At 42.8% G+C, this 25,262-nt stretch overlaps 1 protein-coding gene across 4 annotated transcripts in view; it reads right to left on the bottom strand.

Moving 5' to 3' along the window:
• Positions 1-25,262, bottom strand: part of PHACTR3 (phosphatase and actin regulator 3) — a 225,049-nt gene that overhangs the window by 13,690 nt on the left and 186,097 nt on the right. For all 4 annotated transcript variants that reach the window (XM_077460255.1, XM_077460257.1, XM_077460256.1 and 1 more), the window contains exon 9: positions 1,035-1,090. In XM_077460255.1, coding sequence (XP_077316381.1) covers positions 1,035-1,090 — 56 coding nt within the window. The remainder of the gene's footprint in view (positions 1-1,034; positions 1,091-25,262) is intronic.

The following is a 25,262-nucleotide window of genomic DNA, read 5'->3' as shown; positions in this document are numbered from 1 at the left end:
GGTTGCTAAGTGTTACAGCACATAATAGCTGTTTAGGCTATCAATGATATACACATGCTCGCTTAGTTAATGAGCCCCTCTGTATTTTAGTACAATCTTGAGGCTAATTCATACAAAGGAGGCAGCCATTTTTTTTTACACTGGCCTGTGTTTACTTCAAGCACCCAACCTTTATGGGAGTATAAAAAAGAAACTACAAGCTCATGTAGAACCGGATTCTTCAGTAAATTAGTTCTAGTTGTTTATTCATTTAAAGAAGAAGCGACAATGCTTGTAACAGCCATTCAGGTAATTTCCTTAAATATTTGTTATGTGTTTTATTGTGTTTAATCGTTAATACAAATTTTCAATTAAAGATTAGGTTGAAGGTATGACTTGTCACTTACATTAGTTTAGCATAGGTAAAACCTGACACTGGACCTTGTTACAAAAGAGAACTGCAAAACTGTTATTGTTGCCAGTGGCAACCTGTGTGATTTTTTTTTATTTTTTTTCCCCTCACCTTGTGGAACTTGTTCTGTGTATAAAATGTGGAACCAAAATAACAACGCTTCAGGTATTGGGTATATCGGTCATGGTAAATCCCATGCTGCAGCTACCCTAGATTAATACGAAACTAGTCCTGAACTATTGGTATAGACACTAAATGGGATGCTTAGCATATCTGAGATAGATGGGATTGGTCAGGTGGGTGTTGGTATGTTGCACGGCACCTGCCTCTATGTCCATCCCATAGGCTGCCCATCCCATAGGCTTCTGAATGCCAGTTAGCAAACCCATCCATGACTCTGCTTCTATATCCAAACTGTTATGTATGCAGCATGCATAACTAGATTTTCCCAGGCCTGGAGCCAGAGGCAGGTGCTGTAAAACATGCCTACAACCATCTGACCAATTCCTTTTATCTCCGATATGCTAAGCATCCCATTCTCCATCCCTGGATCTTAACCATTTACTATAAATTAAGTACATAACACTCTACAGCCTCGGATCCCAGCATTCACAAAGCAGAGAGAAGGTAACATCATACTCACGTTTTAGGATATTCCTTCTTTCCAGTTCCTCCACAGCTGGTCTTTGGCTCAGGCGTCTGCGGAAAAAGACCAGAATCACGTTCTGAACCATGCTTTCAGATGGGAGAAGGGTGCAGGTCTTTTATAGTCAAGAAGGTGTAGTTCAGTTAGGTCCCTTGCTGCCTTGGGCACGAGCCGAGAGCGGGCAGTGTTGGTGGCGTGCAAGGTGTAGCGAGTGGATCAGACCAGAGAGATTCTCTTTCGGATTCCCCTCGTACTAAATACCGTGTGGTATTCCCAGCACTAGCTCAGGCAAGCCTTCTATACAGCTCCCTGATCACACCCACCCACACTGCCCAACCAATCAGCCGACTGCTGTACACATAATAAATGAGGCTTTCCCCTACTATTAACTCCCTCCCCTCCCTTCGCTGTACTGTACATCTACAAGTATCGCACAGCACAAAGTGTCTTCTACACATCATTCCACACGATCATTTGTCACTATATTCAACACATTTGCTGAAATTGCAGCAGACTGCTCTGAAAAAATATATATATAACAATGTCAAATGATCATTTTCTTACCAAAATAAAATAGCTTTTTACACACAGATTTATTCTCCCTGATCTGCGGTATTGTATCAACAAGTTAGCAATCATAAATTACAGCTTAAGAACAAAGACTGCCAACCTTATGTCAGTTCATGATGAACATGGAGATGCAATTTCAGGCAGATCAATTGAGTTAAATATTTATAAAGCTGAGGGAAAAAAAGCCAGCCCAAAAAAAATGGGGGATTGGAGAGTAGGGAGAAAGGCTAATGTTCTAGTTTTTGTAGAACTGCAGTTGCAAGCGTGTTTGAGAGTATAAACTGTGTCAAATACAAACAATTATTACATATTGTTCCATAATAAGTAGCTATAAAGACATAACAAACAATACACCTTTTACTAACAATCAAAAATGTCAATATTCTGCAGCTTATAGTTCTGTTTCCTAACAGATACCACAAAGAGGCTGATGTCAGTTCTACAGAAAAAAAAACATACATTCTCTTTACAAATATTTTTCAGCAAATATTTCACACTGCAAAACCACTACAATCAAATTAAAAAAATGAGAAATCACATATAAAATGGGATTAGAATAAAGTTTGTAAACTGCTTTAAAAATATTTATATCGCTTCAAAACAGGCTCCTCCTGGTTCTTAAAATCATGTAATATTAGTACAAGATTAAAGTTACAATTTTAGCCTTTTCACACCTATGCACCTATACCTCACCACTGTGTCAGCCAGTACTCACATACAACAGTGTTCAAGCAGCTATGATTATTTGCACGTGTGCTAACACAGCTATACAGAATATTGGATTTATGCTATGATTATTTGCACGTGCTAACACAGCCATACAGAATATTGGATTTATACTATGATTATCTGCACATGTGCTAACACAGCCATACAGAATATTGGATTTCTGCAGTGCATAAGACAAAACTACATTATTTATAAAAATTGGCAATATAATCCTGTAGTCTCTAGAGCAGGGTTTGCCAACCTTTTTTTTCGGTCACGGTACCCCTTAGAATTCTGCACAATCTCAGGGGGGCACACCAGGAAGTCAGTTGCCCTATGCACGCAAAGCAAGCAAAAAAGGCACAATTCGTAAAATCAATCCTCAGCAAGACACATGGTACTAAGGTGCCATGCATTTTAGTGAATGCGAATGCACATGCATTTGCTAGATGCATGGAGGTGCCATTAAGGCAGCGCATTTTTATACAGTGTGGGAAAACACACAATTTCTCACACCAATCCTGGTGTGAACAAGTCCTAAAATGTAGTATGTAAGGTAGAGCTCTGTGGTCAGTAGGTTGTGACGCAGAGTTGCCTTGTACCTGTAGAAATGTGTGAGCAGTATGTACTGGCAGGACAGGGCAATATGCATTGGTATAGGTGGTCAGTGAACGGTATGTAGTGCCAGTAAGTGAGCGGTACGGTCGTGTCAGTCAGTGAGTGGTATATAGTGTCAGTCAGTGAACATTCTGTAGTGTCAGTCAGTGAGCGGTACGGTAGTGTCAGTCAGTGAGCAGTAAGGTAGTTTCAGTCAGTGAGCGGTATGTAGTGGTAGTCAGTGAACATTGTATAGTGGCAGTCAGTGAGCAGTATGTAGGGTCAGTCAGTGAGCGGTACGGCAATGTCACTCAGTGAGCAATACAGTAGTGTGTCAGTGAGTGGTATGTAGTGGCAGTTAGGGAACATTGTGTAGTGTCAGTCAGTGAGCCGTATGTAGTGCTGTCAGTGAGTGTACAGAAGCATGGAATTCCTGCTGGAGAACCCTCTTTCCATCTACCATTTACAACACCTCTGAAGATAGAGACTTCAAGGGCTGTTTTCTCTGCTCCTTCATCTTCAGCTGTTGGATCAGCCATAGCAACACCGCCGGTTCAACTCACCAACTCCGGCTGCGCGGGGAGAAGCTGGGGGAGGAGAACTGCATATGAAGTCACAGTGAAGGAAAGCACCACAGGCAGTCCCTGGATGGAGGTGGCCACACCCCCACTCCCAGCCACCACCTCTGGCTGCATAGGGTGAAGCTGGAGGAGGAGAGCTGCATATGAAGTCACAGGAGAGGAGAGCACCACAGGCAGTCCTCGCCCCGCTGACCTGTTCTCAATATCATCTGTGGAGGCAAGTGAGGGAAAACCAACTACAGGAGGTTGCATATGAGTTAAAAAAAGACCGGCACGGCTATTGAAAAAAAAACTTGTGAGTTTGAAAATTTAATTGAACTTCCAACCTTAGTTGGGGCTTTTTTTGTGCTTTTGCTGCAACGCCCCTCAGGCCTCATTGCAGCACCCCGGTTGAAAAACCCTGCTCGAAAGAAAAAAAAAAACTACAGGATCCCAGTGCTTTTCACAGCCAGGAGCATGCAGGCATCTTCAATTTCTTTGGTTTATTAAGCAGTCTTCAGTTCTTTAGGGAAAAAAATGCACCAATGGAAGGGGTGCCAGATCCAATTTATTGGTTTAAACTAAAAACAACAACCAATGCGTTTTAAGGGTCAGAAAAGATTCCACATTCATCGGGACTTTAGCTAAAATAACAGCCTTGAATGGACTCAAAATTGGGTTTTCCTGTGTGAATCATTGTATGGAATCTAATAGCCAGATCAGGAATATTCTGGGTCAGGAATAGTATCAAAGTTAGAAATCAAGATCATGGTCTTGATGAGGGGGAAGTTTTTCTGACCCCCCAAAATGCATTGCCTGTTTTCGGTTAACCAGTCCAGCATCAGTTGGGATGCATCTGTTGTGGACACAGGGAAGGCAACAAAATATCCTATTTAGGTGAAAGGCAGAGACCTGGTCTTAAAACAACTATGTCTTTATGTAAAAAAAATGCAAATGGAATTCCCTGCAGGAAAATGATAAACTTGGGTTTAACAGCTAAGCCATCAAAGCTATGGAATAAGAAGAAGGTTGGAAGATCTGTCCTTGAGATCTGGCTGGTAGAGGTCATGGAGTACTGGCCAACAGACAGACAAGATCAGAATTCCACACTCCAGAGCGCTGAGAATAACTGGTTTGCCCTCGGTTTTGATGCTTTAAAGCAGGTGAGGTAATAGCGTAGAGGAAAGGCATAGCTCAGAGTGTACCAATCTTACAGTGTCACCAGGTGCATCTGTAGCATCCACCTTCAGGTCCTGTATTCTGTAGACCAATGCAGGTCTTGTTGATAAAAGATGCTAGAGTCCACATCTGACATTCCCTGGTGCTGACATATGTCCTGAACACCTCCTGATAATGGGACAATTCTGCTAGGTCCAGATGTCTGCTGTGAAAATCTGCCTGCCAGCTTCCCCACCCTGGAAATGTGCACTGAGAAGATCAAAGTCACAAGTGAATCTCTGATTAGCACAAGACCAACTACCGCTCTCATTACTGTAACACTCCTGGTGCCCCCCTCAGTGACTAATGTAGGCTACAGCTGTGGCAATGTATGATTGAATTTGGACCAGATGACCAGTCAGAATGGTGGTATATTCCTCTGGAGACCGACAACCCTAAAGGTTCTTAAGCAGAATTGAGCAAAGGAAACCTTTTCGAAGGTGGATAACATCAATCTCAGCACATGCATGCAGCTCTATAGGGAGGTTTGATGGTAGTATTGAAGTTGCCACACCTGACTCTGCAGTTTTAGTATCTCCTGGGACCAGACAACCCTTGACTGACAGGTTTGCAGAAGAAGCCCCAAGTACTCCAAGCACTGTGATCGAATCAGTGATTAATTTCCAATGTTCAAGACCCATCAGAAGTCTTGCAAGGTCCACAGCATGACTGACATGCTGAAGTCCAAGGCCAAGGAGGTTTGCTCTTGCCGCAGCAGATAATCCAAGTATCCAATGACTGGAATGCCTCTGAGGTGTCTAGAACTGGTGTAAGGACCTTTGTGAACAGTCTTGATGCATAGGCAATGTCAGGAAGTGGATGCAATAACTGACTAAATAGATTACATTTAAAACTTTTGAGGACATACAGAACCCATAAGTCCAAGATGGGTTGAACATATCATTTTGAGATTCAGAACAGTAAACAGGTTAGAGTAGAAACATTTTGGTTAGGTTGGTAAAGTGAAACACATCCAGGGTTTCATTGACAATATTGTAACTAAAATTAGTTCTTTCATCTAGAAATCAAGGCAGCTTCTAACTCAATTCAAAGTTCAAAGTTTTATTCTGCAATTTTCCCTTTTTATGAAGAATTGTTTCAGGTATAAAGCATGTGGGGCACAAACAAAAATTTCTGGGATGCCAAAACAAAAGTATAGTTTAGAGCAGAAATGTGATGGACATCGAGCCTGTTGTTAATCTGTTGCTAATCTAATCTGTGCAAAACATCCATTAATATTGCCTTTTTCCTTTTCTCAGTGTAATCTTTAGCCCCATATGCAGCAGTCAGAACATGCTACTTGTTGGCTTCCCTCAATGTCCTATCAGCACATCATGACAGTGTTTGAGCCACATCCAGAACGCTGCTCTTCTGCATCTACTCTGGTGTAAATGAGGCCTTATACACACCACTCGCCATCCAAGCCAATTGTGACATTTCTCACATGCATGTAAAAATTTGCATTTTATTTTAAAAAATTACTTAGAACCCCCGAAATATTATATATTTTCTGTCACATGATATTTGCACATCGGTCCATCAAAGGTAATTTCTGGTGCTAGATGATGTCATATGATGGCCTCCTGTGGTCGAGACCCGAGGGGCACAGGCTGCGTGCTTTGGGATCACAGTGTCCTCCAGACACTGATGTTCACATATCTTTACCACGTGATCAGCTGTGTCCAATCACAGCTAATCACAGATGTAAACAGAAGTCATTTATCGTCACTCCTTTCCTCATGCTGACAGCATGAGGAGAGGAGAAGGGAACTAATAACTGGCTTTTGTAAAAAGGGACATGTACACTGATCAGGGCATGGATTATTAGTGCCGTCCCAACAGTGCCCACCAGTGCTGCCAATAACTGCGGGGGTGTATTTTTGAAGCATCTGATTGGAGCCATAGGCTTCAGAAACGGTGAACGCTCGTTCACCCGGGTGTGTTAGAAAAGAGAATATTTATTCACTTTTCATTTACATTTAAGCGCCTCTCCACCAATCGGGTAGCGCGGGTCTGCTACTTGTCACCTGATTGGCTGAAAGGACAGGCGCTGCGATTGGGCGCCTATCGGGAGGAGGGGAGGAGATGCATGGAGGACACAGTCCACCGCTGTCTGAACTGCCACTGAGATAGGGTAAGTACCGGGCAGATGGTGAGTGGGGGGGCACAGTGACAGCATTTGATGGGCACAGTGACAGCATTTGATGGGCACAGTGGCGGCATATGAGGGACATAGTGGCTGCAATTGATGGGCACAGTGGCTGCATTTGATAGGCACAGTGGGGCTGCAATTGATGGGCACAGTGAGGCTGCAATTGATGGGCACAGTGAGGCGACAATTGATGGGCACAGTGAGTTTGTTTGCTCCCCCCCCCCACCCCAAAATTTTTTTAAACACGAGCTGCCATTGGTGTGTGGGACAGTCGGGGTAACAGGCGAAGAATATTCCTTTTTCTAGTGTTTGATGCCTTTCGGCTCAAGGAGTCTGGTGAGATGTATGGTCTGCAAGTAGTGTCTTTTTATAGAAACCAAGGTGTCCAGGTATGGAAATATTTTTTTGAATCAACTAGCTTTTTCAGTAAATGTCAGCAGTGACAGCCTATGTATTCCTTCATTAGCATGGGCTTTCTTTAATAAATAGATTTCTCTTAAAGCGTTACTAAAATCAGGACCTTGCCTTCACTATATCTGGTCTCCCGCAGAACATGGAAACGCAATTATTTTAGTGAATATAAACTGCTAAATACCTTTTCTCATCAGCAGCCCTGTGACTTCTACCAGTGTCTGGCTGAGCGCTGGTTACAGCTTGTAGGGGGAGTTTTCATTCTCCTCTGACTGTCCTATGAGCCTGCATGACCCCTGACCTTCTGTCTGGAAAGTGCTAATTGGCCCTGTGCTGATCACATGCACCCTACCAAAAAAAAAAAAGGCTCTCTAACAATACACACAAAACTGAGCATGTGCAGAGTGCCCCCAAGGCTCTGTACTATCATGAGATGGATTGGGGACTTTGGAAGAAGGAGAGGATCAGAAAAGAAAGCATCAAGCAGCCTTAATACACAATACAGAGGATTAACCCCTTAGGCTCCACAGTGAGTATAACAAGCATGCTTTACTGCGTATACAGACTGATTTTACTGTTGTGGGTTTAGTAACACTTTAAAGTGGTTGTAAACCCTTACAAACCACTTTGACCTACAGGTAAGCCTAGATTAAGGCTTACCTGTAGGTCCAAGAAACATCTCCTAAACTTATACGGTTTAGGAGATATTTACCTGAAGACATCCACCAGTGTCTACGGTGCATGCGCCGTAGAAAGCGGTGCGCAGGCGCACTGGGTAAGCCGCAGATCGCGGCGATATGCCGTGAGTGTCGGCTCCCGTGCACATGCGCGGGAGTGACGTCATCGCTGCTCCAGCGAATCACAGCGCCGGAGCAGCGAGACCCACCAACAAGATGGACGTTTGGAACTACAGGGGACAGCGGTGACTTCGCTGGCTCCTGTGTCATGTAAGTGACACATAATGGACTACTATGCGATGCATAGTAGTCCATTATGCTTTACCTTTGCAGGGAATCAAAGAGGAAGTAAACCCATTAGGGTTTACTTCCTCTTTAAAGGTACATTTGTATCTAGTTTTAGTTTTGAGGTGACAGTGCAGCCTGTAAGAACACTGCCTTGGCTTGTTTCCTCTCTTTCCTTTTCTGCGTATTGCCCCCACATGTCTGGGTAGAGGATAGGGACGGCATCCAATGTAGGAATGGTTAAAAAAACAAAAACAGAGAGTTCCAAATGGCAGTGGAGCTTTACATTGGGGTTGCATAGATCTGTTCTTTCAAATATAGGTTGTGTCTATTACCCTTAACCCATAAAAAAACGAATAGTTTCTGTTGGGAGTTTTCTATTCAATCTCCATGGTTTCAAGTATGAAAGATGGTATTTATTCCTCTTTGCTGCTCTCCGCTAGTACTGCACTGTATGTGTGTCAAGTGTGTATTTAAAAAACGTATGTATTTTATCTTTTATTATCACCCAAATGATCTCAGCCATAAACAGTTTTCTCTCTTGCTTTCTGAAGAGGATTCTATACTGGTGAGTACTTTACAAGGCTTTCAGTGCCTGGAAATGTGAGGATTACAATGTCGTGACTGCACTTGTAGCTGTGTGTTCATGCACTGGGGGGGGAGGGGATGTGCTCTATCATTTATTACATGTGTAAAATCTTTTATCTTAAGCCTAATTATATAAATAGCAGCACTAGAGTGTTTGTTTCTACAATGTGAAAAGCCAGACCCTGCTATCACTCGGGGCATATAGCATTCCCTATGACTTTTTGATGTGAAGAAAGCTAAAACCCAAGTCCTCCACTGCCAATAAACGACAGCATTGCCTTGCTGCAGTGATCTGCAACATACACTCACCGGCCACATTATTAGGTACCCCTGTTCAATTGCTTGGTAACACACATTGCTAATCAGCCAATCATATGCCAGCAACTCAATGCGTTTAGGCATCTAGATGTGGTGGAGACGATTTGCTAAAGTTCAAACCAAGCATCAGAATGAGGAAGAAAGGGGATTTAACCAGTTGCCGACCGCCGCACGCCGATGTACGTCGGTACAATGGCACGGGCAGGCATAAGGACATACATGTACGTCCCTTGCCTCCCGCGGGTCGGGGGCCCGATCGGGCCCCCGCCCGGTGCCTGCGGCGGTCGGTATTCGTTCGGGAGCGATCCCGGACGAGGGGACGGCCATTCATTCATGGCCACCCCCTCGCGATCGCTCCCGACGAATAGAAATCCCCGGTGACATCACTTCCTCTCCTGTAATGTAAACACAGGAGAGGAAGTGATGTATTCTCTCCTCCGTGTCGGTATTTTTCGTTCCGACACGGAGGAGAGCGGATCAGTAAGTTGCACCAACACTCACACACACAGTAGAACATGCCAGGCACACTCACACCCCCCCTTTACCCCCCGATCACCCCCCCAATTACCCCTGCCCCCCAGTCACAGTGACACCAATGTCATTTTTTTTTTTTTTTTTTTTTTTTTTTTTGCATTGGTGTCATTTGTGACTGTAATAACTGTTAGGGCAGTTAGAGTTAGCCCCCTTTAGTTCTAATGTACCCCCCTAACCCCCCCAATAAAGGTTTAACCCCGTGATCACCCCCCGTCGCCAGTGTCACTAAGGCTGGGTTCACATTGCAGCGGTTTATGAGAACGAATGTGATTCGCACCGCACTGCAGTGCAAATCACATCCGATCTCTGTGCGATTCGAGTTCAGCCATTCGCCGCACCCGCCGCAAATTCGCACGGGACCCTTTTTTTGGCCCGCAGCAGAATCGGATCGCATGGGTGTTCACACCATGCGATCCGAGTTTGCAGATCGCACTGCGATATGCGAACTGATCTGGGGGTGTCAGTAACATTTCACTGACACTCCCAGCAGTTCGCATAGGGCAGTGTGAACTGCCGCCGGGAGGCATGCGATGCGGGAACCCGCCGCGGATTCGCGGCGTTTCCGCATCGCTCCAGTGTGAACCCAGCCTAATAAGCGATAATTTTTCTGATCGCCGTATTAGTGTCACAGGTGACGCTAGTTAGGCAGGTAGGTATTTAGGTTCGCCGCAGCTTTTTATAGCGCCAGGGACCCCCATATACTACCGCATAAAGCCCCCTGATTGCCCCCTAGTTAACCCTTTCACCAGTGATCACCATATAACTGTTACAGGTGACGCTGGTTGGTTAGTTATTTTTTTATAGTTTCAGGGCACCCGCCATTTATTACCTAATAAAGGTTTAACCCCCTGATCACCCGGCGGGTGTCATTTGTGACTAATAACTGTTAGGGCAGTTAGGGTTAGCCCCCTTTAGTTCTAAGGTACCCCCCTAACCCCCCCAATAAAGGTTTAACCCCGTGATCACCCCCCGTCGCCAGTGTCACTAAGGCTGGGTTCACATTGCAGCGGTTTATGAGAACGGATGTGATTCGCACCGCACTGCAGTGCAAATCACATCCGATCTCTGTGCGATTCGAGTTCAGCCATTCGCCGCACCCGCCGCAAATTCGCACGGGACCCTTTTTTTGGCCCGCAGCAGAATCGGATCGCATGGGTGTTCACACCATGCGATCCGAGTTTGCAGATCGCACTGCGATATGCGAACTGATCTGGGGGTGTCAGTAACATTTCACTGACACTCCCAGCAGTTCGCATAGGGCAGTGTGAACTGCCGCCGGGAGGCATGCGATGCGGGAACCCGCCGCGCATTCGTGGCGTTCCCGCATCGCACCAGTGTGAACCCAGCCTAATAAGCGATCGTTTTTCTGATCGCTGTATTAGTGTCACAGGTGACGCTAGTTAGGCAGGTAGGTATTTAGGTTCGCCGCAGCTTTTTATAGCGCCAGGGACCCCCATATACTACCGCATAAAGCCCCCTAATTGCCCCCTAGTTAACCCTTTCACCAGTGATCACCATATAACTGTTACAGGTGACGCTGGTTGGTTAGTTATTTTTTTATAGTTTCAGGGCACCCGCCATTTATTACCTAGTCTCACTAGTGTACCCCTAAATTTAGGGGTGTCTACTTTCCAAAATGGGGTCATTTGGGGGGGGTTTGTGCCATCTTGGCATTTTATGGCCTTCAAAACTGTAACGCCCTTAGAAAGCCTGAAGGCGGTGCTTGGTTTTCGGGGCCCCGTACGCGGCTAGGCTCCCAAAAAGTCCCACATATGTGGTATCCCCATACTCAGGAGAAGCAGCAGAATTTATTTTGGGGTGTCATTTCACATATGCCCATGGCATGCGTGAGCAATATATCATTTAGTGACAACTTTGTGAAAAAAAAAAAAAAAGTTTGTAATTTTCCCGCAACTTGTGGCAAAATATAAAATATTCCATGGACTCAACATGCCTCTCAGCAAATAGCTTGGGGTGTCTACTTTCTAAAATGGGGTCATTTGTGGGGGTTTTGTGCCATCTTGGCATTTTATGGCCTTCAAAACTGTAATAGGTAGTGAGGAGTGAAATCAAAAAATTACGCCCTTAGAAAGCCTGAAGGCGGTGCTTGGTTTTCGGGGCCCCGTACGCGGCTAGGCTCCCAAAAAGTCCCACATATGTGGTATCCCCGTACTCAGGAGAAGCAGCAGAATTTATTTTGGGGTGTCATTTCACATATGCCCATGGCATGCATGAGCAATATATCATTTAGTGACAACTTTGTTAAAAAAAAAAAAAAAAGTTTGTAATTTTCCCGCAACTTGTGGCAAAATATAAAATATTCCATGAACTCAACATGCCTCTCAGCAAATAGCTTGGGGTGTCTACTTTCTAAAATGGGGTCATTTGTGGGGGTTTTGTGCCATCTTGGCATTTTATGGCCTTCAAAACTGTAATAGGTAGTGAGAAGTGAACTCAAAAATTTACGCCCTTAGAAAGCTTGAAGGCGGTGCTTGGTTTTCGGGGCCCCGTACGCGGCTAGGCTCCCAAAAAGTCCCACATATGTGGTATCCCCGTACTCAGGAGAAGCAGCAGAATTTATTTTGGGGTGTCATTTCACATACGCCCATAGCATGTGTGAGCAATATATCATTTAGTGACAACTTTGTGTAAAAAAAAAAAAAAAATTTTTTTTTTGTCATTATTCAATCGCTTGAGGCAAAAAAATAAAATATTCAATGGGCTCAACATGCCTCTTATCAATTTCCTTAGGGGGTCTACTTTCCAAAATGGGGTCATTTGGGGGGGTTTTGTACTGCCCTGCCATTTTAGCACCTCAAGAAATGAGATAGGCAGTCGTAAACTAAAAGCTGCGTAAATTCCAGAAAACGTACCTTCGTTTGTAGATGTGACAACTTTTGCGCAAACCAATAAATATACAATTATTGACTTTTTTTTTACCAAAGACATGTGGCTGAATACATTTTGGCCTAAATGTATGACTAAAATTGAGTTTATTGGATTTTTCTAATAACAAAAAGTAGAAAATATCATTTTTTTTCAAAATTTGCGGTCTTTTTACGTTTATATCGCAAAAAATAAAAATCGCAGAGGCAATCAAATACCATCAAAAGAAAGCTCTATTTGTGGGAAGAAAAGGACGCAAATTTTGTTTGGGTACAACATTGCATGACCGCGCAATTACCAGTTAAAGCAGCGCAGTGCCAAAGTGTAAAAAGACCTCTGGTCATTTACCAGCAAAATGGTCCGGTCTGAAAGTGGTTAAGGGACTTTGAATGTGGCATGGTTGTTGGTGCCAAAACGGGCTGGTCTGAGTATTTAAAAAACTGATCTACTTGCATATTCATGCACAACCATCTCCAGGGTTTATATAGAATGGTCCGAAAAAGAAAAAATATCCAGTGAGTGGGGACAAAAATGCCTTGATGATGTCAGAAGAGAACGGTTCAAGAGGATAGAAAGGCAAAAGTAACTTAAATAACCACTCGGTACAACCAACTTACGCAGAATACCATCTCTGAATGCACAACTGGCTCTCAATGGAGCCAGTTCACACACCTGCAGGGTGGCCACGGTCCGCATTTAAAAAGAGTCCTGTGCATCTTTTGGTTCCAATTCAGGTAAAATTTGGACCTGATTTGCACCTGAATCGATGAACAGGGACGCACCAGACCCCCGTTGTGAGCTGCAGCATGTGTGAACCCGGCCAAAGGATACAATTCGCACAGGCTCACCAAAACTGAACAATTGAAGAATGGAAAAACGTTGCCTGGTATGAGAAGTCTTGGGTCAGAATTTGGTGTAAACAAGATCAAAGCATGGATCCATCCTGCCTTGTATGGTATGCACGGCCTACCTGAGTATTGTTGCTGACTATGTCCATCCCTTTATGACTACAGTGTACCCATCTTCTGATGGCTTCTTTCAGCAGGATAATGCACCATGTCACAAAGCTCAAATCATCTCACCACTGGTTTCTTGAACATGACAATGAGGTCACTGTACTCCAATGGCCTCCACAGTCACCAGATCTCAATCCAATAGAGCACCTTTGGGATGTGGTGGAATCGGAGATTTGCATCATGGATGTGCAGCCGACAAATCTGCAGCAACTGCGTAATGCTATCATGTCAATATCTACTAAAATCTCTGAGGAGTGTTTACAACACTTTGTTGAATCTATGCCATGAAGAATTAAGGCAGTTCTGTAGGCAAAAGGGGGTCCAACTCGGTACTAGCAAGGGGTAACTAATAAAGTGGCCTGTGAGTATATAGCTTGAAAGACACTAGTAGCATTCAGCCCTATTTGATGTTTCTTAAGGTATTGTCTTAGCAGATTCTGTCAAATCCTTTCACATCTGTTTTAACATCTGTTAAATTATACGGTTCTTATGAGCAGATCAAAGGCAACCTACTGAGTTAAAGGCTCCTGCCTAATTGAGGCAAAACAGCGTTTCACTTTACAAGAGTTACCAGTCCATAGATGTGGGAGCTCGCATCAGTTTTCTTTTTTCAGGCCTTTTTACTTTTTTTTTACCTGGTAATGGTACCAGCAGCACACCTTCTGTTTTAGGCCGGCAACATTCTCTCATTACACTGTATGAAGGTGTAATGTTATCATCCTATTCTCCTCTCCTGTTGTGGACTATAAGCTTACAGTGCATCTGGAAAGTATTCACAGTGCTTCACTATTTCCACATTTTGTTATGTTACAGCCTTATTCCAGGTGATAAGCGGTGCCTGGTTTCCTCCAGACATGACGCTAGCCATTCAGGCCAAAGAGTTCAATTTTTGTTTCTCATGATCTATGAGTCCTTCAGGTGCCTTTTCGGCAAACTCCAGGCGGACTGTCATGAACCTTTTATTGAGGAGTGGCTTCTGTCTGGTCACTTTACTGTACCGGCCTGATTGGTGGAGTGCTGTAGAGATGGTTGTTCTTCTGGAAGGTTCTCCTCTCTCCACTGAGAAACGCTGGAGCTCTGTTAGCCCTTGTACACACAGTCAGACATTTCGACAACCAAATCTGTCAGATTTTGTCCGTCGGATTTTGTCCGTCGGATCTTGTCCGAAACTGTTGTATACACACGGTCGGACAAAGTTGTCGAAAAATCCGATCTTTCAGAACGTGATGATGTAATTTCGTTACGATGGGACTACGTTCAGGCTAGTAGCCAATAGCTTTGATGTAGGAATTTGATCTGAGCATGCATGGCACTTTGTCCGATCGGAATTCTCTACACATGATCTGAGTATGTTCTATCGGACCAGTTGGTCGGAAAATATTTCCAACATGTTGTAAAATTTGGTCCGTCGGATATTCCGACGGAAACAGTCCGATGCATACCACACACAGCTGGATTATCCAACAACACGGTCCGATAGGACACATTCCAACGGATTCTCCGTCTGTGTGTACAAGGGCTTAGAATGACCATCGGGTTCTTGGTCACCTCCCTGACTAAGGCCCTTCTCCCTCGATTACTCAGTTTGGCCAGGCGGTCCGCTCTAGGAAGAGTCCTGGTGTTTTCCTAACATCTTCCATTTATGGATGATGGAGGCCACTGAGCTCATTGGGACCTTCATTGCTGCAGTAATTTTTTTTGTACCCTTCCCCAGTTTCTGTGCCTCCATACAATCCTGTCTCGGAGGTCTACAGACAATTCAGTGGACTTCATGGCTTGGTTTGTGCTCTGACATGCACTAACTGTGGGACCTTATATAGACAGGTGTGTGCCTTTCCAAATTATGTCCAATCAACTGAATTTACCACAGGTGGACTCCAATCAAGTTGTAGACACATCTCAAGGATGATCAGTGGAAACAGGATGCACCTGAGCTCAATTTTTGAGTGTCGGGACAAAAGCTGTGATACATATGTACATGGGATTTGTTTTCTTTTTTTTTTCTTTTTAATAAATTTGCAAAGATTTCAAACAAACTTCTTTCACGTTGTCATTATGGGGTATTGTTCGTAGAATTTTGAGGAACATAATGAATTGAATCCATTTTGGAATAAATCTGTAACATAACAAAATGTGGAAAAAGTGAAGCGCTGTGAATATTCCGGATGCACTGTGCACCCCTCTCATCTGTAACACAGAGAAGAGGGTGTTTTCTTAAAGTTGAAGTAAACCCTGATGGGTGTTACTTCCTCTTTGTTTCCCTGCAAAGGTAAAGCATAATGGGCTACTATGCATTGCATAGTAGCCCATTATGTGTCACTTACCTGACACAGGAACCAGCGATGTCACCACCGTCCCCTCTTCCACGGAGCATCCATCTTCTTTCCGGGTATCGTGGCTCCGACGCTGTGATTGGCCGGAGCGCGATGACGTCTCTCACGCACAATCGCAACGTCATATCGCCGTTAGCAGCGGCATGCTCAGTGCGCCTGTGCATGCGCCGTAGGCAGCAGTGCCTGTCTTTTTACAAATATCTCCTAAACCATGTAGGTTTAGGAGATATTTCTTGGACCTACAGGTAAGCCTTAATCTAGGCTTATCTGTAGGTCAAAGTGGTCTGTAAGGGTTTACAACTACTTAAAATCAACAGAAGAGAACTGAGAAAGCTGATGATATTGTTGTTTGAGATTTCAGTTTAGTGCATAAAACGTTGCACAGAATCAAAACTTCTGACAGGATCAACTTTACTTCTCTACTTGAAGAAAATGTACCAAGCCTTCAACAAATATGTGCAAGCATCACATCCAAAGACTTGTAAGCTTTAGTATATTCGTTTTTTTGTTCTTTAGTTTATACTTTAACTTAGTCCCCCACGTCAGCGTATACGAACCTTGCTTTTTCCCACCCACCACTTAATTTAGCTGTCAGGGTAAAGTCCTATATAGGGACTCCCCATGTGACAGTACTGTGACACCCAGTGCTATCAAATAGAGTTAATGTAGACCTGGTTGCCAAGGGTGACTGCATTTTTGGATTATCCTTTGCTCTTTGCATTGGCCTCTTAAAGCCTGACTCCAGGATAAAAGTGCATTTTACAAATACAAAGTGGAGCACAAAATAAATTAGTCATCAGTTTTCTGGTGATTTTGGTACAATCACCCTGTGTAGCATCTGAGATATTAAGTGCAGCTTGGATTAACATGGATGTCTCCTTGAGCCGATTGCAGTCTATGAGGTTACCATGGGAACCTCACACACTATAGATTAAGAAAGCAAAGCAAGAGCTGTGTCAGAAAATCATACAAGATGTCTGTGTTTCGGTGTAGCACAAAGGCAATAAATGTATTCATAGCAGTGTCTGCAACATATATAAAGTGGAACAGGGAGCAGTGGCACTTTCTGGTAGGTGCTGTAAAGTTAAATTACTTGACAATTTTCTAAAGCTCAATGGGTCTCTATTGACAAGATCACCTGATTTCCAGGGTATGCACACCAAAGGTGGACAGAAACACCTGAAGCTACTAGGTTTTGCTGTTATAATGTATATGTATGTATACACTATGTTATGGGGGTGATTAAACTCATGTGGTAGGTTCTTTTCCAGTTGGTTGCACCAGTCCAAACTGTATTTTGGGGCATGGCAGCCCACTTTTATTGAACAAACATAAAGTTCACCTACACATCAATTGCTCACGCATTGGCTCTTCCACATCTACATCAAAAGTCAACTGAAAACGCTGAGCCACCTGGAAAGGAAAGACCGCTGCACAAATACAACAGTGTGACATAAAATATTGCAACAACCTCCATTTTATTCTCTAGGGTCTCTGCTAAAAAAAAAAAAGTATAATGTTTTGGGTTTCCAAGTAATTTTCCAGCAAAAAAAACTCATTTTAACTTGTAAACAAGTGTCAGAAAAGGGTTTCGTTAAAAACGAAACCTTTTTCCCTCATTTACAGACCGAAGTTCATTCCTTTGATCTAAAAGGACGAAGTGTAACAATGTTTCTCTTTATCTCAGTCTAAGCGATGTTGTCAAACTTTTTTTTTTTTTTTTTTTTTAGTCAGCTGTGAGCAGAGAACTCTGCCTAGAATCAGGGAAATGCTTTGTTAAGATCGTGAGGGGGAAAGAATTGCGATCTGATTTTTTTTAACGATGAATCGTGCAACTCTACTTCATATCTACCTGCATCTTGGTAATGTCAGATGGACCTCTGATTAAGCCATATAGGGTTGGCTAACTCTGGGTTTCCCCAACCCTAGCTTCAAGGTGTTTTTATAAACCTATTTACAGTTCCAAAACCCAAAAGGAGGCATTCATTCATGCTTGACACATTTGTATGTCCTTAAATATTTCAGATGGAATAGATTAGGCCAGTTATATAGCCTCTCTTCATCAAGGAAAATTCTTGGCTTACAAACATAGGTTCTCCTCGTCCATGATCATTTTTGGCTTCCAGTTATAGTTGCTCTTCATTGAGGTGACTTCTTAGCTTTCATCAACATAAAAGATGCGTCTTTTCACATTTCTGTTGGGCCAGGGAATCTTGGATTCCTTCTTTTTGCTGTCACTGACTACCACTATCAGTTTGTGGCTCTCCCTTTGGCCTTAGTTGGGCCCCATGAGTAATCAGAAAGGTCCTTGGATGATCTGCTGCTGCATGAACAGACCTCTCTGACCATGGACTCCTGTGTGTCAATCTTACTGCGAACCCTGGAGGACTTCCAATGGATCCAGAAGATCAAGATGTTATCTGTAATCCGATCACATCTTTTGAAGTACCCTCTTGAGGTACCCAGATCTTCCGGATAACCTGCAGGCAAAGCTGCCCCAGAAGACAAAAACAAATTTGGTTTGGCAAATTCAACCCTGATGCTGATCTTCTCTGTGAAGTTGAATATGAGTGCTAGTATAGTAGATGGTACTTTTCTTCAAAGATCTTGATGGCTTCTATTCCCAGTGTTGTCGGAGGGCAAGTTTTTTTTTTTTCTTCCCTTATAATAGCAGATTCTCATAACAGGTGCCAATCGCTGGGTTGTGGCAGAGTTCTGGGCCCTCTGGCTCCTCCGGGTTGTTGGTCTCAGGAAGAATCAATGCTTCTCAGGAGGAATCGACATGGCAACACAGGTACAGTCCATCCTGTCTCGGGAGGAGAGTCATGTTCCAATGATATCCACAGTGCATTTTCCTGGGGATTGAAGAACTGGCAGGTGGATTTATCAAAAGACAATGGGATTAATTTAATAAAAGTGCAAAATCTGCTGCGGCTGTGCATGGTAGCCAATCATCAATAAACGCTTATTGCGTTTTTTGTTTTTGTTACCAAAAATATATAGAAGAGCATATATCGGCCTAAACTGAGGAAAAAAAACATTTTTTTATATATTTTTGGGCGATATTTATTATAGCAAAAAGTAAAAAATACTGTGTTTTTTTTTTTTTTCAAAATTGTCGCACTTCTTTTGTTTATCGCACAAAAAATAAAAACCAGTGTTCTAGGTGATCAAATACCACCAAAATTAAGCTCTATTTGTGGGGGAAAAAAGGAACATCAATTTTGTTTGGGAGCCACATCGTACGACCACGCAATTGTTAAAGCGACGCAGTGCCGATTCGCAGTACTCTGGTCAGGAAGGGGGTAAATCCTTCCAGGGCTGAAGTGGTTAAACATTATCTACTATTAGTCTTGTTTGCCAATAAAGCATTTGTGTTATTATTTTACTTTAACATTGACTTGATTCCTCAATTTTGGGGACTAAACCCTATCCGAAAAGCCTCAGTAGCCCACTATCGGAAATCCCCCAATCCCCCCCACCCATCAAGAGTGATTGGTCAGAGAGAACCTTTCACTACCTTGGGAAGAAGGTTAGATGAAGATGGGCTTAGTCTAGAAGGTTGATTGACTTGTTAGGAGGTTCTTAGCACAGTAAATGCCTGTTTTATATGACTTGGTAACACCAATACCAGAGATTGTATGAAATACATAATTCTAGTACAAAGCGGTCAAATTACAGCCATCACATGTAGCTGATATAACATGACATGATCTACCACTGACTCGTATGTTCAATCGTCTGCATTAAAACAATGATTCATGCCCTTATTTTCCTTCTACTCATGTCCTTGGTGGAGAACATCTTGTTGTATTTGACAGAGAATTCTATGATTTTTTTTCACACCATGTGTTCCTCAATCATTTATGGAAAAGGGGAATAAAAATAGTCATTGCCAAATATACACATCACAAGTTGCAGGTCTCTATTTATATCGGTAATGACAAATCATTCTATTTGCAGAAGCACTGTGAAAGGGGTGCGTTTTTGGTCACCCACACAATCCACTGAGGGGATGACAGAGCAGGTGATCTGTGTACTACGTACCATAACATTATACATGTGCCAAACGTTTATTATGGTGCTCAGTCCTCATTAATGCCCCGTACAAACCATCAGAAAATCGTACGGAAAATACCACTTTCGAAGCGATCGTACGATAATCGGATTGTTAGAACAGAGCTTTCGAGAACCGATTAGGACAATTCATCCGATATTATTCTATCGGACATGCACGGAAATTTTTTTTGTACGATGCCAGATCGTACGATTTTCGTTTAATCAGTACAGCTATCGTTTGAAAATGCAATACAAATGCATTACAACACATGACATCACTTCCGAATTTTTTTTCTGTCGTGCGGGAATTTTTATGACTTTAGTAAACTCATCAGATTCGATCTGAGATTAGCATGCAATAAAAAAACGGACGATCATTCGTCCGATAATCTCATCATGTGTATGGGGCATTAGGTGTAGGATCCTTGTCAGATGATATTGGGTCTAAAGATGGAAAAACATTTTTTAGAAAGTGAATGTTTGCTGTCTTTTAAATTCATAGCACAGCAACTAAGGTGATCTTTGATGTGTGAAATAAGCTTCAAGTGATTATAAAAGATCAGCTTGTAAAGTAACACATTTCTGTAAATTTATAAAAAAAATTATAAATCCCTTTTTTTCCCTGTAATTTTACGTGATCACATCCCATCTGTTCTCAGCTGCATAAGAGCTGGGGGGGAGGGGAAGCATAAACACACTGATCTTCCCAGTGAAAGACTAGTCTGATCATTGGAGGAGAGCAGTCCGAGTTCCCAGCATAGCTAGAGAACTGACCATGATGTATTCTCCTGCTTAGTGTGGTCAGTTTTTAATAGGAAAGCAGAGGGACTGGCAGGAACACCAGGGATTTCACACAAAGGAAGCAATACAAACATAACAGGAGACTTTTTCATACAAGTACATGGTAAAGCAGACACACATCAGGAATATGAAATGTTGCGTTTAAATATTCTTTACCACTTCATCTCTGGAAGATTTTTTTTTTTACCAAAAATATGTAGAAGAATACATATCGGCCTAAACTGAGGAAAAAATGTTTTTTTATAAATTCTTGGGGGATATTTATTATAGCAAAAAGTAAAAAATAATGCGTTTTTTTCAAAATGATCACTCTTTTTTTGTTTATAGCACAAAAAATAAAAACCGCAGGAGGTGATCAAATACCACCAAAAGAAAGCTCTATTTGTGGGGAAAAAAGGACGTAAATTTTGTTTGGGAGCCACGTCGCACGACCGCGCAATTGTCAGTTAAAGCGACCCAGTGCCGAATCGCAAAAAGTGCTCTGTTCTTTGGCCAGCAAAGTGGTCCAGTCTGAAAGTGGTTAACTGACAAGTGAGCAGTTGTGCGACGCTGTGCCCAAATAAAATTGATGTCCTTTTTTTTCCCCCAGAAATAGAGCTTTCTTTTGGCGGTTTTAGATCACCGCTGGGGTTTTTTTTTTTTTGTGCTATAAATAAAAAAAAAAAATTAAATTTAAAAGATAAAAAACATTATTTTTTACTTTCTGCTATAAAGACGCATCCAATTAAAAAACAAAAATGTAAAAAATTGAATTTCTTCATCAATTTAGGCACAATATGTATTCGGCCACATGTTTTTGGTATAAAAAAAATCCTAATAAGCGTATATTGATTGGTTTGCTCAAAAGTTATATACTTATGGAATTTTTTTTTTTTTACTAGTAATGACGGCAATCAGCGATTTTTAGCGGGATTGCGGGGGACAAATCTGACACCAAGTGACACTTTTGGGGGACCAGTGACACAAATACAGTGATCAGTGGTTAAAAAAAAATGCACTGTACTAAAGACACTGTCAGGGAAGGGGTTAACATCAAGGGCGATTAAAGGGTTAACTGTGTTCCCTGGGAGTGTTTTCTTACTGTGTGGGGGATGGTTGCACTGTAGGAAGACAAAGATCCTTGTTCCTGCTTAGCAGAAATACAAGATCTCTGTCTTCCTCACTAGCAGAACGGCGATCTGCCTCTCACGGAGTGATCACCAGACCCGCTGATTGGCTCCCGCTGTGTCCATAATAAAAATTTAACATCGTCTTTTTACCAGTCAGTCCTACAAGTAAATTTGATCTTACACTAGTAGAATTTTGTTCAAAATTTTTCATTTGAAGAACCCTCGTTTGATTTTCTGATGGTTGGTGGGGTTCAGATCGGTGTTTATTTTCAGCCACAGTGAACTAAAGTCTGCAATACTTAACTTAGCTACAACAGTGCGATGCCCACGAGGTCCCTTAATGAGGCTGGCATCTTCTCCCTGGTTTCTTCTAGGTGACGATCCTCCGCCATCTTGATTTGTCAGTGCAGTCCTCCCAGAACATGGGCACATTGCCAAAATGGATACGGAGCTGCACATGCCTAACTCAGTGTACATTCTAATGAAGACTGCAACCGCAAGCCCCATTTTTTTTTAAAGACTAGTGCCACTTTAAATATGCTGATTTTTCACTTCCTGTCCACAAAAAGTGGCAGTTACAGGAGTTTGGAAAAACCATATAACACTGCTGGGGTGCTTACTATATTCAGCTTTTAGTCACACGGTTTAACCCTTTTTACTAAAAGAAAGAAAACTTGCTGTAACCGCTTAGAAAAATGTTAGCTAAAGTTAGGCTTTAGTTTGTCTGTTACTTAAAAGTTCATTTAATGCCGCGTACACACGAGCGGACTGCATGGCGTACTTAGTCCATCATACAATCCGACGGACAGTCCGTCATACTTTCGACTGAACGGACTTGACCACACACGGATTGCACAAACAGTCCGACGAAAGCTTGCACGATGACGTGTACAGCACGTACGACGGGACTAGAAATAGGAAGTCCAATACACAGCAAAGCACCCTTCCGCCGTGTAAATCCTTTCTGGGCATGCGCCATTCTTAGTCCGTCGAACTAGCCTACTGAAGAGCGGATTCTCCGCTGAAACCAAAGTACGACAGACAGAATTTCGAAAAATCCGAAATACTTAGTTTGCCAGACTGCACGCTGAAAAAGTCCGCTGAAGCCCACACACGAGCGGACTGTCCGCTGAAATGTGTTTCGACGGACTAAGTACACCATACAGTCCGCCCGTGTGTACGCGGCATAAAACTGCTTGTCTGTCTAGGATTACCCTGTCCATAGGATGATAATGTTGCTGTGCAACTTCACTGCAGAATCAATAATGCTGTCACCTTGTTAAAGGAGGTAAAAAATTGATTCACTAGCAGGATCAACATATAATAATATTATGTTACGGGGAAAAGAACCTTCTGTATTATTTCACCGACAGACTGTATCGTATATGTCATTTTTTTACACTTTAACACTGGGTTCACACTACTACGACCTGAACTGGTGACTGCCTGGGTAATCTTCCTGTAATGTCTGATCCAAATCACATCATTATAGATGAGGATCTGACTTGGAGGCGACTTCCATTAAAGTCTGTGGGCACAAGTCGCATAGAAGTTGCCTTGAAGTAGTACAGGGACCTTTTCTATTGTCAGTGACTTTGGTAGTGCTAATTAAGACAGCTCTCATTGACCAACGTGAGATTTCACATTTGACTTGGGGTCTCACAAGTTGGACCCCAATTTGCGGCAGTATGAACCGAGCCTAGGGGGTATATTTATAAACTTAGGTAAATCTTCCTGGTGCTTGTGTTTTAAGTAAGTGATTCACCACCAGGGAATGTTTAGTAAAAGTCACATTCGTGGTTTTATAAATATGGCTTTCTAAATATGCCTATAAGTGTCAAGCTTAGAAAGAATAAAATAAGTTATAGGAGGAAACAAATATAAAATTAAGCCTAGGCAATTGTACTTAAGACTGAATATATATATATATATATATATATATATGTTTAGGCCCATGGTATTTGCTAGTGTCCTATTCCCTGCTTGGCTGCGGGTCTAAGATGGAGAGAGAGTCCACTTCCACCTGGATTCAATCCATGAGGTATCAGGTATCACCAGTATCAGGGATGTTGGTGCTCACTTGCTTTTTTTCTCCTGATCCTATTGCCCACTTTCTGGAATTTTTTTGAGAAGTTTATGCATGTAAAACGGCCTTCTCTTTCATTGAACTGCTAACTTTTCTTGACACTGTCTCGTTCCCTTTGTTAGCTGGGGCAGACAGAGAGCGTTTGGGGACTGATATCTCCTTGGAGGAGGTTCAGGTGGCGATTGGGCGTCTGCAGGTGGTAAAACTCCTGGGGCTGATGGTTTCCCGACTGAATTTTACTCCAATTTCCAAGAGATGCTAGCTCCTAAGCTCACGGCTCTTTTCTCTAAATTAACATCACTGGAGTCCCTAACAGAGTCTATGGAAGAGTCTGCCATTGTGTTGATTCCCAAGCCTGGTAAGGACCTGAAGGAATGTGCTTCCTACCGGCCTCTTTGCTAAATGTTGATGCAAAAATATTTGCAAAGATATTGGCTGGTTGCTTCTCCACAGTAATTGAGGACTTTATTTGTGTGGACCAAAGGGGGTTTATGCCAGGCAAGGGAACCAAAATCAATACATGATGCCTCTTTTGAACCTCTCTTTGAAGCATGACAATCCTGGTACCAGAGTCATTGCCTAATTAGATGCCAAAAAGGAGTTTGAGTAGGTGTATCTTTGAGAAGTTCAGCATCGATATGGGTTTGGTCCTAGATTTCCTCACTGGCTTCAACTGCTCTACATGGGTCCCAGGGCACGGGCACACAACAGGATTCCCACTGTCTCCCACTCTGTTTGCCTTGGTGACTCTGGCTATTTTGGTCAGGGAATCTTCAGAGGTCCAGGGTTTGCGGGTGGGAGCTTTAGAAGAAAGGTTATCCTTATAAGCAGATGACACCCTATTGTACCTTAATAATGTGGGCCAGTCACTTATGGCAGGATTGTGGCTCTTTACAGCTTTTGTATCGTTTTCGGGTATCCAGATCTACTGGTCCAAATTGATCCTTTTTTCGTATTGATGATCGGTCTATAGGGTTGGGGTCTCCCTCCCGGGTACATTGGGTCGATGCATTTAGGTACCTGGGTGTTCAGGTGACTAGGGACTTATCATGTTACCTTGATCCTATATTGTCCTTGCTTAAGGTGAGTAGCTCCACCTGGTCTGGACTTCCGCTGAACCTGTTAGGTCGGATTACTCTTATCAAGATGGTGATCCTACCTAAATTTAATTACATATTTAGAAACTGTCCAATCTGGGTTCCTAAATCCTTTTTCTGTGCTATTGATGTTCCAGATGCAAATCCTGCTACTTGTCTAGAAGCTGCCTTTTTGAGGTCTTTATCAGACATGGGCAATTTAGTATATTGGGGACCAGCA

The sequence above is a fragment of the Lithobates pipiens genome, unplaced genomic scaffold, assembly GCF_037356315.1.
Source record: "Lithobates pipiens isolate NorthernLeopardFrog02 unplaced genomic scaffold, aLitPip1_a1.2 Scaffold_28, whole genome shotgun sequence".
Classification (NCBI taxonomy): domain Eukaryota; kingdom Metazoa; phylum Chordata; class Amphibia; order Anura; family Ranidae; genus Lithobates; species Lithobates pipiens.
Note: the sequence above shows the minus strand (reverse complement) of the source record. Positions and strands in the feature narration are given on the sequence as shown.